This window comes from Danio rerio, chromosome 12, assembly GCF_052040795.2.
Source record: "Danio rerio strain M-AB ecotype USA chromosome 12, GRCz13ab, whole genome shotgun sequence".
In the NCBI taxonomy this organism is placed as follows: Eukaryota; Metazoa; Chordata; class Actinopteri; order Cypriniformes; family Danionidae; genus Danio; species Danio rerio.
Genome location: NC_141032.1, coordinates 18,428,491 through 18,445,696, shown reverse-complemented (window position 1 = coordinate 18,445,696; position 17,206 = coordinate 18,428,491). Strand labels below are relative to the sequence as shown.

At 36.4% G+C, this 17,206-nt stretch overlaps 1 protein-coding gene across 1 annotated transcript; it reads left to right on the top strand.

Annotated features, from left to right (window-relative positions):
* Positions 1-889: 889 nt before the first annotated feature.
* On the top strand, positions 890-16,465 carry kcnj19b (potassium inwardly rectifying channel subfamily J member 19b). The gene is made up of 3 exons (XM_087276048.1): positions 890-1,812; positions 10,652-10,868; positions 15,383-16,465. Exons 1-3 carry the CDS (start codon positions 1,147-1,149, stop codon positions 16,015-16,017), a joined length of 1,518 nt encoding a protein of 505 aa, XP_087132174.1. The 5' UTR covers positions 890-1,146; the 3' UTR covers positions 16,018-16,465.
* The last annotated feature ends 741 nt before the right edge of the window (positions 16,466-17,206 follow it).

Genomic DNA, 17,206 nt, shown 5'->3' with positions numbered 1-17,206 from the left:
AGGATGCCAGGGTAAAACTCCAACTCTTTCTTGAAGGAAATTCTAGGATTTTTAACACAATGTCCTATTTTTAAGCCTCATCTGAAAGACAGCGCTCACTGAGGATTTCTTCACTATACTGGGGCATTACAGACCGCAGGTTGAGGGTCCCCAGCTGGCCCCACTTACACCACTTCCAGCAACAACCTCGCGTTCCCATGTGGTCTCTGACAGGTACTGACCAGGCACAGCCATGCTTAGCTTTAGTAAGCGACCATGCGAGAGTTGCAAAAAGCTAAGTTCCCGGAAAAGACATGCTGTATGCTGTACAGGTGAATTGGATACACTAAACTGGTCATATGTGTGTGCAAGAGTGTTTGGGTGTTTACCAGTATTGGGTTGCGGCTGGAAGGGTATCTGCTACATAAAACATGCTGAATAAGTTCCTGGTTCATTCCGCTTTGGCAATCCCTGGTTAATAAAGGGACAAAGCAAGAAAGAAAATGAATAAATGAATGATTGAATAAACTGAGAGCTTTTCTCGAAGCGTTTTTCTCATTACACATGTAATTGTGGATATCTGACTTGTTTTTATAAATACAACCTATGCAAATTCGTGTAAATAAGATTAGATTTTGATAATCATGTCTTTTCTTCATAATCATTTTCTTAGGCAACATTGTGTGACCTACAGCGGATGTTAAAATCAATGGATATTCGCTCAGCAGATGGCACTGTAATGCTAGTATTTCATAGCAGACAAGCGCTTGAGAGATACGACCCCTTTCCTTCTCACACTACAACTGCTTCACAGTGATTTACACACATACACACACACACACACACACACGCTTGCCCAACCTCTGCCTGTTTCCCTCAGCTAATAGAAAGAAGAAGCGCGCGTCAGTTCAGATACAGTGCCGCAGTTTATCTACACCGGACATCTCGCTAAGAGAAGTTGCGGGAAAGACGCGGGATTCACTTGCTTTGTTTTAACTGGTCAACTACTTTTGCGCATCCATACATGTCAATAACTAGAGGACGGCAGGTAGATATTCTTTAAATAATCAACTTAAAGGCTGACCGCTCGTCGATGGAGTGCCACGGGGATCGTGAAACTTGAGACACTTCTAGCGTGTTTATTCACACCATTGTGGCTCGAGCATCATGTCCGCGATCCGCAGAAAATTTGGCGAAGACTATCAGGTGGTGAACACCAACCGGGCCATGTCATTTTCTGCCCCTGCTAAAAGGAAGCGTCAGCGGTTTGTGGAGAAAAACGGGCGCTGCAATGTCCAGCACGGTAACCTTGGTGGGGAGACCAGCAGGTACATCTCTGACCTTTTCACCACGCTCGTCGACCTTAAGTGGCGCTGGAACCTGCTAATTTTCCTTTTAACGTACACGGTCGCGTGGCTCATCATGGCATCGATGTGGTGGATCATCGCGTACATCCGCGGAGACCTCGGCCACGGCCACGACGACTCGTACACGCCGTGCGTCGCCAACGTTTACAACTTTCCATCAGCTTTTCTCTTCTTCATTGAGACTGAGGCGACTATAGGCTACGGGTACCGATATATAACAGAGAAGTGCCCGGAGGGCATCATACTTTTCCTTTTTCAGTCGCTGTTGGGCTCCATCGTGGACGCGTTTCTCATCGGCTGTATGTTTATTAAGATGTCTCAGCCCAAGAAACGCGCAGAGACCCTCATGTTCAGCCAGGACGCGGTCATCTCACAACGGGACGGGAAGCTCTGCCTCATGTTTAGAGTCGGAAATCTCAGGAATAGCCACATGGTGTCGGCGCAAATCAGGTGCAAGCTCATCAAGGTATAGTGTTGTTTGTAGAAAATGAATATTGAAATGTTAATACTGAACCCTTGTGAATGGTGATGTGTGTGTTTGCGCACAGGTTTAGGTGCACAAAGGGTCATCTCGCTGTAAAGGATGTATCTACATAAAATTGTGCGGTTGGTTCCAAATGTTGTTACCCGTCCGACTGTCTCCAAGAAGAGATGTTTTAATGCTTCGCGTGACACATGCGGAGGGGAGATCGCATTGATTTTAAACAAAGCTCGCCATACTGTAAAATTGGCTAATGCGTGTTTTCAGCTCTAATGTAATGCAATCCGATCTCAGCAGTCTCTGATTTGCATAAAATCTTGTTTGCTCTCAGTACAAAGACCAATGACGCGCGTAAATGAATTGGACACATTCCCATTCGGATTTTATGGATTCCCGCGGGAAATGCTTCTTGGACACAGAAGTATTTACTTCTGCACTGGGAAACTGTCGGTAAAGTTGAAATACTGACAGATGGGTGTAGCTTTGAAATGGCTCTTCAAAGGTGACAGCATGAAAAACACTTGGTAAGGTACAAGGTCACAATTTAAATCACAATTTAAAATCATATGCCAACTTAACGAATCACACACGTCTGCGTATTCAAAAACATAATCGCTTAAGCAAATGCAATGCATTGTTTTATAAAAGCACATATCCCCCGGGCTTTTAACCACGCATATAAGAAATGAATAAGCATATAAATAAACAATAGTTTTATTTTTTATTAATATTTTAGTTCATAAGGAATGGAAATTTGTATCTCAAGGCAACATGCAGAAACTACGACTGCTTGAGAACATTTATGTGAAAAAAGACCAAAGTTTTAACAGATGTGTATGTTAAAATGTTTTTTTTTATCGTTTTGCTTTTACAGAAAACACAAACATTCTGATTACATATCGTTCACACTAAATTTAAATTCACCATCGCTTCCCCATGTAAAAAAAAATGAGCAAGAGAACATAAAGTTGACTGTTAGACATAATGAAAATTCAAAATGGAAAAAAGTAGAAGCACAGAGGTGGGCTGTTTAGCACAGAGTGGGAGGCTATGTTTTGAGAGAAGAAGAGCCTGATTGACACATGGCTCTCTCCACACCATAGCAGGCGCAATGCAGTGAGTGCAGGATGACGGATTGTTGACTTCATAAGCACCTTCCTCCCTTCCCTTATGCCCTTTCTCCGTTACTGTCCTATACAGTACACTGAAAAAGGAAAAAAAAAAAAACAGCAGCACATCACTTCCTCTCAGAGTGGCTTGCAGCGTAAGCACTCTGTCTCGCCTCTTAAATTTACAGTCCCATTTGCTTTTTTTAACTGTTTTCTATTGCCAATTTTAGAGAAAATGAACTAACCAGTATTTGTATAGGGCCAGGCTGCCTTTGGAGCACTCTAAAAAAGATTACAATCAGCAGTATGGGAATTAAACAGTAAATCAGGAGTCATTAAAATTTACAACTGAATGTGTTAGTCCACCCAAAAATGAAACTTCCGTCATCATCATTTACAAAACCCCCCTTCATGTTGTTCCATTACATTTACCTATTGTTTCTACTTTAAAATCTAAATAATGATATATATAGGGGAGAGCAGAGCACAATTAACACTTTTTGGTTTTGGTCAACTAATAAACAAAGTATTAGGGTTAGACAAACCAATTTTTTTACCAATAACACACAAGCCTCTCCTACAAATGGGCACTGGAATTATGATCGCTGGACCTATGGTTTCTGTGCAGTATTGCCAAAAGTGCCAGGATTAAAAATGTTACTATTTACCCCACTTACGGGATAAGTTGTAACAGACAGGGGACTAGTTGTAACATATGCTTACAAAGGCAGATTTCACACAGTTAGTTTAATAGCAGCTTTATTTCCTCAGTAGTTGGCACATTTCTTTTTTTATTCTACATAGCACAGTATGTTTATTTATCTTTTTGTTTATTGAATTAACACATTTGAATCTGTTTGCATTATTAGCAATTTATCCATTAATATATAATGCATTCATTTGCATTATTAGCAATAAAATATATATTCTTTTCTATTTAAACATATTTTGTGTTTAAAAAAGCTATTTTATTTAAAAAGTTCTCAACATTAGACTTAAAATTCCAAAAATATTTTTTTTAGTTTAATTGGTGTGCAATAGTGTGTGGCTTAATTGTAACACCCTGTCACAACTAACCCCGCTGTGTCATGGTTTCTTCAAAACTGTCTTTTAATCTAGAAGATGGCAATCACAACAATATAAGATTTTATTCACATACGTTTACAGATTTTTTTTTAATATAAAAAATTGACTATGATAAAAATACTGTTATGCTGCAAAAATGGTTTCTCCTGTGTTTCTCATCTAAATTTTACAATAATTGTCAGGAAGACGTCTGCCGGCATTGTGGTGAAAACCATGGAAGCATGGTTAACCCTAAGCAAATACCTTAAGCAAATACCTTAAAACTCTGTTACATTTAACCCCGCATTACTTTGTGCCCTGCGCTCCCCTATACAGTATCTCAGTGATTTTTGTTCCTCTATTTAACTTCTTTTTACCCTAAATTCCAACACTTTAAAACACTTGTAAAGATATAAAATAAAAATAAATCCAAGTCAGTCAAGGATTTAAATACAAGTTTTCCTAGAAGACATCATTACTTCCATTACTAGCAATTTAACTGTTTTATCCTGATTTTATTTTTTCATAATCATGAATCATAATCATGAATAATCATGAGAGGCCAAAAACGAAACTGAATTATAATTAATAGCACAGCCTTGGTTAAAAGTATGCTATGGTAAACTTGTAGCGAACTTGACTTGGTGCACGTGTAGACATGGGGACACATCCCCTCCGTACAATGCAAATTTTACACACTTGTTCTATACATGCAAGTTAATCTTGACAGTGTTTCTTCTAGGATTTTTTCCAGCTGTGGTGGCAGGCCCTTTTACACAGATCTACCAACTACCTATGGCATTATATCAATCACAAATGTCGTGAGCGCAGTATTACAAGTCCAAATCAGATTCATGTAATACAAGCATGCAAATCTCTTTGCTTGCATGCTGATTTCCTCTTCATGTACAAAACGTCTTGCATACCCTCAAATATACACTGCTCAAGTGCAGATTTTCTTGTGCGCTCTCAAATAAACGTTGCTGAAATGTGATTTAGTGCGTTTATGTAACGAGTAAGTATCGAACATTTATTAGATTGGACTTAGAATATTTATGCATGTCTTAAATAGACCTACAGAGCGGCATTAATGCATCCTGATGTAAAGTGATACAGCTATAAATGGAAAAGTTCACGCTAATATAATTTACCTAACTTTTAATATGTTTTTGTGCGATTATAACCCGCTATTTAAAAAAAAAACTGAATATTTTGATTGAGAAGCTATAATGTAGCTGTGGTGGGATGAATTTTAGTGTGGTGCCACGCCATGGAAGAATGAATGTAGGGGAAACCATGCTTGACCTGCTAGTATAAATTGTTTTGTTTGTTTTTCTGTCTATACGGTATGAGGAAGAAACATTTTGATTCTTCGCTCTAACTGCACTTTATATGCTTTATCTGTCTTTCGGGTAAGTCAGCTTTTAATGAAGGGACAGAAATATAGCGGATTTGATTAAAAATATCTTAATTTTTTTTTATTATGGGTCTGAAGAACAACTTATGTTTGAGTAAATGATATTTTCCCTTTAGGGTGAAACCTTTGAAGAACACAACAAACAAAAACCTCTTGCACTAATCTATCTAAATTGGCAAATGCATGTTGTACTTTCAGGGCTTTGGCATGATTCTTGTTGCAGTCATTTAAAGGTGCTATAGAATGAAAATCCGGATATACCTTAGCATAGCTGAATAATAATAGTTCAATACATTGGGAATTACATTAGCCTCAAACACTATTCTTTCCTCGTTTTATGTAAATCTCATGAGTTTAAAAACAGGCCAATTGAAACAAAACAGACACTGATGATCCATGTGGGATCATGAAGGCCCAATCCCAATTGTATTTTTCTGCCCCAACTCCTTCCCCTTCCCCTTGGCCCTTGAAACAGAGTGTGAAGGGGAAGGGCTTCAAAATTTACCCCTAAGAAATAGGACACTGGAGGTGGCATGGTGGCACAGTGGGTAGTGCTGTCGCCTTACAGCAAGAAGGTAGCTAGTTTGAGCCTCGGCTGGGTCAGTTGGCATTTCTGTGTGGAGTTTGCATGTTCTCCCTGAGTTCACATAGGTTTCCTCCGGGTTCTCCAGGTTCCCCCACATGTTCAAAGAAATGAGCTATAGGTAAATTGGGTAAGCTTAAGTGTCCTTAGTGTATGTGTGTGAATGACAGTGTATGGGTGTTTCCCATTGGGTTGCAGCTAGAAGGGCATCCATGTGTACTGTTAGTATATGTTATGTGTGGGAGCATAAGGGACATGAGTTGCTTGAGCATCAAAGTGGAGTTCATTAATATTAACAACGCTTCCAAATATGGTCAAAATCAACCATATCATATTGTAATTGTAAACAGACATGTACAATAATGTCTGGGGAAATTTTGCACTTACCTAAGCCACATTCTAATCCACATTCTTTCCTTTTATATATATCAGAGAACTATTTAATATATTGTATCAATGCATTCTATGGCACCGTTAAAGAAAAATCCTGTGCACTTTTATATGGTAAGATGTTAGTGAGATCAAACTGCGTCCCTGGAGCTTTGTAAATTGAATGGCAGGGCTTTCTATGGCATCTTGGGCTAAGGCATTTGACAGGAATGATTAAATATCATCAGGGACTTCATGCTGTGGATGAGCTGTGAGGAACGAAGGGAATATTAGTCTCGTAGCTCCTTTCCCCAAACTCCAGAATTCTTAAACTCCAGGGAGCTGTCTTGCCTCCTCAAAGCTTTGATTTAAAAAGAAGACTAAGGCAAAAAGTGTCTTATCATAGCCTTTGATATGTTTTTTGCTGTTTCTGCAAAGTTTGACAAGCGTATTTGACTTGAGTAGCTCTAGACTTTCCTTTGTATGTAACCTTTTTACCTATTATATATATATATATATATATATATATATATATATATATATATATATATATATATATATATATATATATATATATATATATATATTTACTTTGACAGAATATGTCATGATGTTTATGTACACTAATGACTAAAAAGTTATGTTCAGCTTTGGAGATATACAGTAAGGGGAAAATAAGTATTCAACACATCACCATTTTTCTCAGAAAGCATATTTCTCAAGGTAAATTTTCACCAGATGTTGATAACAACCAAATAAATCCATATAAAGAAAACAGATCTAATTAATTTACAAATTAAGTTGTGTAATAACATGAAATGACACAGGAAAAAACTACTGAACGCATGAAGAAAAAGAGATGTAAAAAGGCAGTGAAAGCCCAGACAGCTGAAATCTCTAAGTAGTTCTTCAGCAACCCTCTGCACTTCTTCATTGCAAATTAATAGTTGCTTCAGTTCAACATCTACATTATCAGGATTAAGAAGATAAAACCAGAGTGCACATTTCAGCAAAACTATAATCCAAAACACAGCCAAGGAAACTCTCAAATGGTTTTAGAGAAAGAAAATCAAGCTGTAGAATGGCCCAGCCAATCACCTGACTTGAATCCAATAGAAAATACAAAATACAGATAAGTTTGGATAGACAAGACCCACAGAACCATCAAGATTTTTACTCTGTTGAAGCCTTTGAAAAAACAATCACACGTGAGCAAAGCATGTGGCTTCATTCTCCAAATGAGAGTCGTCTTTAAGCTGCCATTACCAAAAACAGCCTTTTTCATAAAGTATTATTTACATTTCAGTGGTTCAGTGCATTCTCCTTTTCATATGTTTTTGTTTTTATATATATATATTTTTTTTATTGTTTAGGTTTTTACCATGTCAACAGCTCATTTGAAAATACAGGGGGATTCAAAAATAAAGGTTACATTTAAAACAAGCACACCATTGTTTTTCTTGTAAAATTCCCAATAAGTTTATTAAGGTGTATCCATATAAATGGCCCACCCTGTAGATATTGCAGTGTGTTTTTTGTGATTGAAGAGTGTAAAAGATTTGCATGTCCACGTTTTAGTTGTTTCATTTGTAATAATGCAAGGGAATATTATTACTGATGAATGTGCAGGAGAATGGAGTACCAATTCAGTATTTCATGTATATTTCAACAATTTAGATTTTAACAAATAATTATTTCTTCTAGCCAGTTTATACCTTTTAAAATATGATTTCCTATTAGCATTTTGTTTTCTAGACACTTTTTATAGTAAAATAAAAACTAAATAAAAAAAAATAATAAAACATTAAATACAAAATTAAATGTACGCAATATTGAAGCAAAAACATGTACTTTTTGTATGTGTTGTGGGTTGGGTTTGCACACACATAAGTGCAATTAGAGCTGTCATGTGTGTGTGTGTGTATGTATATGTATGTATGTATTTTTTCTTCTGGAAAGAGTCTTATTTGTTTAATTTCAGCTAGAAAAAAAGCAGTTTTTAATTTTTTAAACACCATTTTATGTCAAAATTATTAGCCCCTTTAGCTATTTTTTCAGTAGTCTACAGAACTAACCCGCAAGTTATCGAATAACTTGCCTTATTACCCTAACCTGCCTAGTTTTAACCTAGTGAAGCCTTTAAATGTCTTTTTAAGCTGTATAGAAGTGTCTTGAAAAATATCTACTATTTACTGTTATCATGGCAAAGATAAAATAAATCTGTTATTAGAAATCTTCTCACCGTTAAACAGAAATTGGGGAAAAAATAAACGGGGGCTAATAATTCAGGGGACTTAAACTATAGCTCTATTTTAAGTTTTTCTAGAAACTATTCAGGCACAGAAAATCAGTAATCAAATGTAAAATATGGTTTTAGAGATTTTCATTGAATAAATAATTTTTTTTTTTTTACCTCCAAACAACATAGTTTATGGTGCCCGAATTTTTGTTAACTCCCTTAAAATGTCTAACTTTTACTAAATTAAAATTAATTTAATTTTAAATTAGAAAATTAATTGGTCACACTTTACAATAAGGTTCATTAGTTAATGTTAATTAATGCATTTACTAACATGAACAAACAATGAACAATACATTTACTACTGTATTTGTTCATGTTATTAAACATTAGTTAATGAAAATACAGTTGTTCATTGTTAGTTCATGTTAACTCATGGTGCATTAACTAATGTTAACCAGCATGGACTTGGATGTTAATAATGCATTAGTAAATGTTCAATTATGATTAATAAATGCTGTACATGTGATGTTCATGATTAGTTCATGTTAGTAAATGCATTAACTAATGAACCTTATTGTAAAGTGTTACCAATTAATTACATTTTCCTGTGACTTTACAAAGCTGCACACAATGCTTTTCTTACTTAGATGTTTTGTCTTATTTCTAGTCCAAATATCTAAAACTCTTAAATCAAGAAGCATTTTCTAGATAAGTAAAAATATTGTTTTGTTTTCAGAATCAATGTCAGACTTTAAGATCGTTTATTTCGAAAATAATCTGCAAATGGATTAAGCAAAATAATATTATTTTCTGTTTAAAATAAGATTATTTAGCTTGTTTTAAGAAAAATCATGCTCAATTTCCTATCATTATTTCTGAAAACAAGACAATATTTCTTTACTTGTCTATTATTCCTGATTTTAAAAAAATATATTTTAGATATTTGGACTAGAAACAAGATAAATAAAAAAGGTAAGAAAAGCTTTATGTGCAGTGTAACTATTGCAGATGTGCACACTGCGATGTTGATGCTGAAACGATACATTGTGCAGCCTTAAGTGCTATCCACACATTTAGTTTAAGCAACAGCAGGGACTGTCAGCAGATGTCTCTCCACAACCTTTATCACACTGGCAGATGACACATCTTGTGTTCCCCCTTGAAGGTTTTGCACTTATGCTTAAAAATCCTTTAAAATAAGAACATTTGTATGTGTGTGAGAGAGAGAGAGTGTGTCTGTGTGCGTATGTGTGTGTCAGAGAGAGAAAGAGAGAGAGAGAGAGAGAGAGAGAGAAAGAGAAGCACTGCATCTATGCTTGTGAAAACTCTCACTCTTTCCCTGGGAACACCACCGTGACTGGAGCTCTCAGTCTGTTCACCATCTGTGGCCTTCAGCACAGGCAGCCAACCTCGCTGACTTCACTGCCAATCCCTAACGATAATATGGGAACACATGGCTAAGTGTAAAGGTATTAAACCTTTACACAAACCATGGATGACCCCTGAAGATCCCCTTGATTTTGTAAATAAATATATGTCCGTGTAAAAAAAAAACAATGATACAAGTTATAGTTTTGCCCAAGATGACCTCAGCTTTGGCCGTGGGTGGGAAGCTGGCATTGCAGTTACCATCATAAAAACTTAAACAGTTCTTAAAAGCATTCCAATTACATATTAAAATGGAAAATTTGATTACATTTCACTATATCATCTCCAATTTAACACATAATCTGTTAGATTGTGGGCAGTTACATCATGCAAACTGTGTTCAGCACTTATTTTTGGGCATGTTTGTGCTGTTACCTGATTTGCATAATTCACTGAATCGTGCTACAACGGCACAGACAGCATGCGCAACTAAACATCATTATCAGCGAGCACAATGGATTTTTTGCTTATCCCTGAATACCACAGGCTGATATTTAAACAATCCTCTGAGGTATATACTGAGATTAAATATGCATGTACAAATTCTTTTATATGAAAAGAGAAATTGAGAATGTGTCTTAACAGTGTATCTCACCATGTGTTTGCTCTAGTCTCGTCAAACCCCAGAGGGAGAGTTTCTACCATTGGATCAGCGGGAATTGGATGTTGGATTTGGAACTGGTGCTGACCAACTTTTCCTCGTCTCACCCCTCACAATATGTCACGAGATCAATTCCAATAGCCCCTTTTTTGACCTGTCCCAGCGCTCCCTTATGAACGAACAGTTTGAGATCGTCGTCATCCTGGAAGGAATCGTGGAAACTACAGGTTATTATATATTTTTTCGAATTTACTCAAATATGTTCTGAGAAAGAAGTACATCCCCAATTTCTTTCAGCTTGAATTTATTTGATGTTTCCTCTGGGTTAGAAGCGTGCTCTTTTTTTCTTGCAGGCAAAAAATTTTGCATATAAGATGAGAATAAAATAATTTATAATGCAATAAAGTGATTTTGTTGGTCACAATCGGTCCTGGTGGAACAGGACATACACCAAACATTTTATTTCTTCCCTTGGGAAAGCATTTTCTAACATTTTCACTCATCAAAAAACGTAATTTGCATAATTTGCATTACAACAAATAAAATCCTTGAAATATTACAACACATTATGATAAAAATTATTAACTGGTATGAGGAAGTGCTTTCCTACTCAGCTGTGTTTATAAAACACTCACTAGTATATTTTTTTGAAATGTGCTTCAAAATTCGTACATAGCAGGCAAGGCCTTTTATAAAAGATTCAATGTTCACAAATCAATTTTCTCCCCACCGATTTTGACCTCAAAACTTGCACAAACATGAGCACAATACTTAGATTCCTTAGAAATAGGAAAATATATATTTTTTCTTTTCTTTTTTTCTATTGTTAGAAATACACGCACACTGCTTATTCATGACATTATACATTTTGGGCTCTATTTTAACGATCTAGATGCAATTTCTATAGATCGTGGTGCAAAAGCATTAAGGATGGAAAGGATGGAAAAATATGCATTGCAAACTGGCACATGGTCTAACAGTATTGTACTTATTCATTTAATGAGTTATGGGTGTGTTTTTAGCATAACGTGCATTAAACTAATCAGAGTCTCATCACCCATTCCCTTTAAGAGTCAGTTGTGTCACGCCATGGCGCATTTGCTATTTACATGGCGGACTTTGTAAGTGGAAAAACTGAATGCTTCGCTAGAGAGAAAACATCAGCATGAGGATAAAGAACAAGCCTCCTCCTATTGTCGTAATTCGACTTCTTATCAATTCTTATCAATTATCAGACTGGAGGTTTTGAATATCAGAAAATAGACTTTATTCTCCATAATAAAGCCAAGAAAGAGCAGAGCAGACCCCAGAGTATTCTGAAGTCTCTCCTGGACTCTTCCTTTCTGTGGTTCTCTCTTTCTCTGCTCCTTTTTAAAATCTCTGTGTTTTCCGCAATCTTTATACAGGTTTTTTTCCACACTTGTTTTAACTCTTGACCTTTTTTGGATAAGTTTTTACTTTATGTGGTCCTGCTATTCTTTGCTCTCAGCCAGCTTGCTATGGTCAGTGAGATGTCACAGTTCTATGTCATGTCAGCAACTGTTTTGAAACCAAAGTTCTCTCTCCATAGATGCAACTTATGCAAAAGGACTAAGTGTTTACATACATTGTCATGATAGCATAATCACTTGATAACATGTTACTCACTCTAGCTTCTGACACATATAGCTTCATACAAATATTTAACATATATAATCAGTGCTTTACATATTCAGTTATTCTACACAATCATTCTTCAGCAAAGCCTTCTCCTAGTGTTGCTCCTGTGCAGACATACTCATCTTACACAGACACATCACTGTAATTTTAACACACGCTGGCATGTTTGCTGCAAACACTACATACATTTTGAGAAGAGAAAATTAACTGCTCTACACTTAGAAAATACTTCACACAGAGAGAATAAAATCTTCTTCACTATCAGCCTCTTTACTTTCTCTTTAATTTTTAAGCATTTGAACCCACATAGGTACATAACTAACATGCTCTGTGCTGGACTTTAGACCAGCTTCTATTCGGTCAATGGTGTGGTCTATTTCAGTTTCTCAAAATAGCAACGTGCCAACAATGCACCTTAACACATCTCCTTTATAGACTGACACCTAGGAGTCCACAAAGTGGCACAAATGGATTTGCTATTTAAACAACGTGGCGCAGAACCTGAAAATTAGGATTTCGCTGGACTGTGCATGTCTTGTGCCTTTTTTCGCAGGGTGTATGATTTGGCCTTTTGGGTTCATAGACAATCAGTGGAGGATGCACAACATTGTCTGACTAGATGTGGATGTTATTAATGCAGCCACCATGTTTTGCAACCTAAAATTATGTAATGTTAGAATTTTTTAATACCATAATGATTATTGTTTTTTTATTATTTAATATTATATTATTATATGGTAATATTATTTTAGTATATTATTATAGATTATAATTATTATATTATTTTGTTATATGTTTTTTGAATAAAAATAATACAAGTAAACATCAGTAAAAACCATTCTGATAAACTAAATGAAACAATTTTCCTGTACTAAATTAAATTCTCTTATTACACATAATCCAATCATTTTCCGCCTTTAAGAATCCCCTTTTATTTATTAACATTGTGAAATCAGCAAAATGGTTTAGTTACTTTCTGCAGGAATCATATCCCTAAAAAGGTCTTGTCTGAATGTTATTACAGTGCATCCGGAAAGTATTCATAGCACTTCACTTTTTCCACATTTTTATGTTACAGCCATATTCCAAAATAGATCAAATTAATTTATTTATTCAAAATTCTACACAAAATACCCCATAATGACAATGTAATAAATGTTTTTAAATTGTTGCAAATTTATAAAAAAAAAAAAAAAAGAAATGAAAAATCACATGTACATAAGTATTCACAGCCTTTGCTTAATACTTTGTTGAGCAAAGAATTTTTGCCCACTCCTCTTTGCAGTACATCTCAAGCTCTATCAGGTTGGATGGGAAGCGACAGTGTACAGCCATTTTCAGTTTTATCCAGAGATGTTCAATAGGATTTAGGTCTGGGCTCTGGCTGGGCCACTCGAGGACATTCACAGAGTTGTTGTGAAATCACTACATTGCTATGTTGGCGCTGTGCTTTGGGTCATTTTCATGCTTGAAGATGAAGCATCGCCCCAGTCAGAGGTCAAGAGCACTCTGAAACAGGTTTTCATTCAGGATGTCTTTGAACATTGCTGCATTCATCTTTCCCTCTGTCCTGACGAGTCTTCCAGTTCCTGCTGGTGAAAAACATCCCCACAGCATGATGATGTCACCACCATGCTTCACTGTTGGGATGGTATTAGACTGGTGTTGAGCGGTGCCTTGTCTTCTCCAAACTTAACACCTGGCATTCCCTCCGAAGAGTTTAATTTTAGACTTATCAAACCAGAGAATTTTGTTTCTTATGTCTGAGAGTCTTTCAGATGCCTTTAAATGACCATACAGACCTAATTGGTGGATTGCTGCACAGACGGTTGTCCTTTTTTAAGGTTCTTCTCTCTCCACAGAAGCTGGAGCTCAGACAGAGTGACCATTGGATTATTGATGACCTACCTGACTAAGATCCTTCTCCCCTGATTACTCAGCTTAGATGGCTGGCTTGCTCTAGGAAGAGTCCTGGTGGTTCCAAACATCTTCCACTTACAGATGATGGAGGCCACTGTGCTCAGTGGAACTTTCAGAACAGCAGATATTTTTGTGTAACCTTCCCCAGCCTTGCGCCAAGAGACAAACTGCTTTGTCTTCATGCTTGGTCTGTGCTTTGACATGCACTGTCAACCTGGGACCTTATATAGAAAGGTATATGCCATTTCAAATATATGTCCAATCAACTGAATTTACCACAGCTGAACTCCAATTAAGCTGCTAAAACATCTCAAAAATTATCAGCGGAAACAGAATGTATCTGAGCTCAAATTAGAGCTTCACCGCAAAGGTTGTGAATACTTATGTACATGTGATTTTTGAGGTTTTTATTTTTAATAAATTTGCAACAATTTCACATTGTCATTATGGGGTATTGTGTGTAGAATTTTAAGGGAATAAATTGATTTAATTCATTTGGGAATAAGGCTGTAACATAAAAAATGTGGGAAAATTGAATTGCTTTGAATATTTTCCAGATGCACTGATTTAATATTTTTAACACAGGCACCTTTGTGTGCAAAGTTTGTATGTTTATAACCATCTCCGAGGATAGTGAGGGTTGCGAGTCTCTGGAATTCCTTTTTTGGGGGTCACGAGCTGAAAAGTTTGGAAACCCCTGATCTAGTGAACCACTGTTTTAAACCTTCAAATCAATTAATAGAGATTTCAAAAGCAAACAGAAGTGAATTGTGCATTGGACACACATAGCTTTACCTTGATTTTGCATTGCTTTTTACCTCTTTTGTGGAAGCATGTTTTTATTTTATTTATGTTTTTTTTATTTTATTTTGGTTACAAATTATAGACATTTTAGACAAGCAGTTTGGTGACTTATCCTTTATTATTCGATTATATGTCCCTGTAAATATCATTAGTGTAAAAAAATAACAAAAGTTTTTACATTTACATTTGTTTTTGACATTATACCTCCTCATAACATTCATTTTACCTATGTATACTGAAACAGGGTTTTCCAATGAGCCTGTGTTGAATGTATTAACTTATTTAAATGAGGTCATTTTTGGCAAAATAAACTGAATCAAGTTTCTATTGTAACATGAATCCTTGGCTTCCCTTTCAGGCATGACGTGTCAAGCTCGAACCTCTTATACAGAGGATGAAGTGCTGTGGGGTCACCGCTTTCTACCAGTCATGTCGCTGGAGGAAGGATTCTTCAGAGTCGACTACTCACAGTTCCACAACACATTTGAGGTGCCCACTCCTCCATACAGTGTGAAGGAACAAGATGAAAAGTCCTCCCTGCCCTCCCCTGGTCCTGTTCTCTCCCCTACATTGATTGAAGGTCGTCGCAGAGAGCGCATCTTTTCTTTAGATGGGGTTCCTCATTCTGATGAGCCTGGAAGTAAATTACCCAGCAAACTCCAGCGTATGTGCTCTAAGAATGGAAAAGAGGTCCTCAAAACTGGAAGTCCTCAGCCAACAGAAAAGGCCAGCAGCACAGGTGATCTGCCTCTCAGGGTACAGCGGCTTGGTTCCCTGGTGGGTCACGGAGAGACAGAAAATCACCTGCGTCTCAAACCTCTTAAGATGGGTTCAGAGACTCACACCCAGTCAGCAGGAGAACTGGAGCATCGCAGAAAGCTCTCAGCGCCTGCTCCAGTACCTGGCCCAAGTCTCAACCTATTGCCTGGTTCTAGTAGCCGACCAGAGGACAATCTCCCTGCTAAATTGCGCAGAATGAACGCAGACCACTGAATTGGTCTTAATGTTTGCCTTTATTTCTGAACATTGCGGCCTAGGAGGTAGATATAATTCTTGAAATCATTTACTATTGAATAATATTTATTTAAAAAGGACTATACTGTGATTCTTCTTCTCTATGCTTAATGAGTCAGCAATCAAACTCATTGCTTTTCCCCTCAAGAGCATCAGCATTGTACATATTGTGAATTCGATCCGAATTCAAATGATCTTCATCTAATTTAAAATATATAATTCAGCACCTTTATTGTATGAAAACAAAATATCACATATTTATTTATACTATATAAGTTACTTAACAAATATTTATTTAGCCGGATATTTATTAATAAAGTATGCATTAGATTTACTGTTTAAGGCTTTTTGTCACATTTCTGTCAGCAATATATAAACTTGATTTCACATTCCCATTTATCATTAAAAGACAATGTTGATACATGTATGTTTTTTGATTGATTTTTGAATACTGCTTTTTTATAAGTACTGAAATAACATGATGATCTTGATTACAAACAACATCGGGTAACTTTATTTTGATGGTCCATTTGAATATTAGTAGACTGTCTGCTTAATATCTCCCTGACTATAAGAAACTTTGTAAGAACATGTCAACTTACACTAACCCTAACCCCAACCTAACAGTCTACTTATAATCTACTGAGAGTTAGTTGGCATGTACAGTTTCCACATTTTTTACACAGCCTTATTCCAAAATGGATTTACTTCATTTATTTCCTCAAAATTCTATACATAATACCCTATAATGACAATGTGACAAAAAGATTTTTTGAAATTGTTGCAAATTTATTAAGAATAAAAAAATCCCTGAAAAATCACATGTACATAAGTATTCACAGCCTTTGCAGTGAAGCTCTAAATTGAGCTCAGGTACATTCTGTTTCCACTGATCATTCTTGAGATGTTTCAGCAGCTTAATTGGAATTCACCTGTGGTAAAGTCAGTTGATTGTACATGATTTGAAAAGGCATACACCTGTCTATATAAGGTCCAAGGGTTGACAGTGCATGCCAGAGCACAAACATGAAGATGAAGGATTTGTCTGTAGACCTACAACGGCCATCTAAGCTGAGTGATCAGGGGAGAATGGCCTTAATCAGAAAGGTGATCAGTAACCTGATGGTCACTCTGTCTGAGCTCCAGCGTTCTTCTTTGGAGAGAGGAG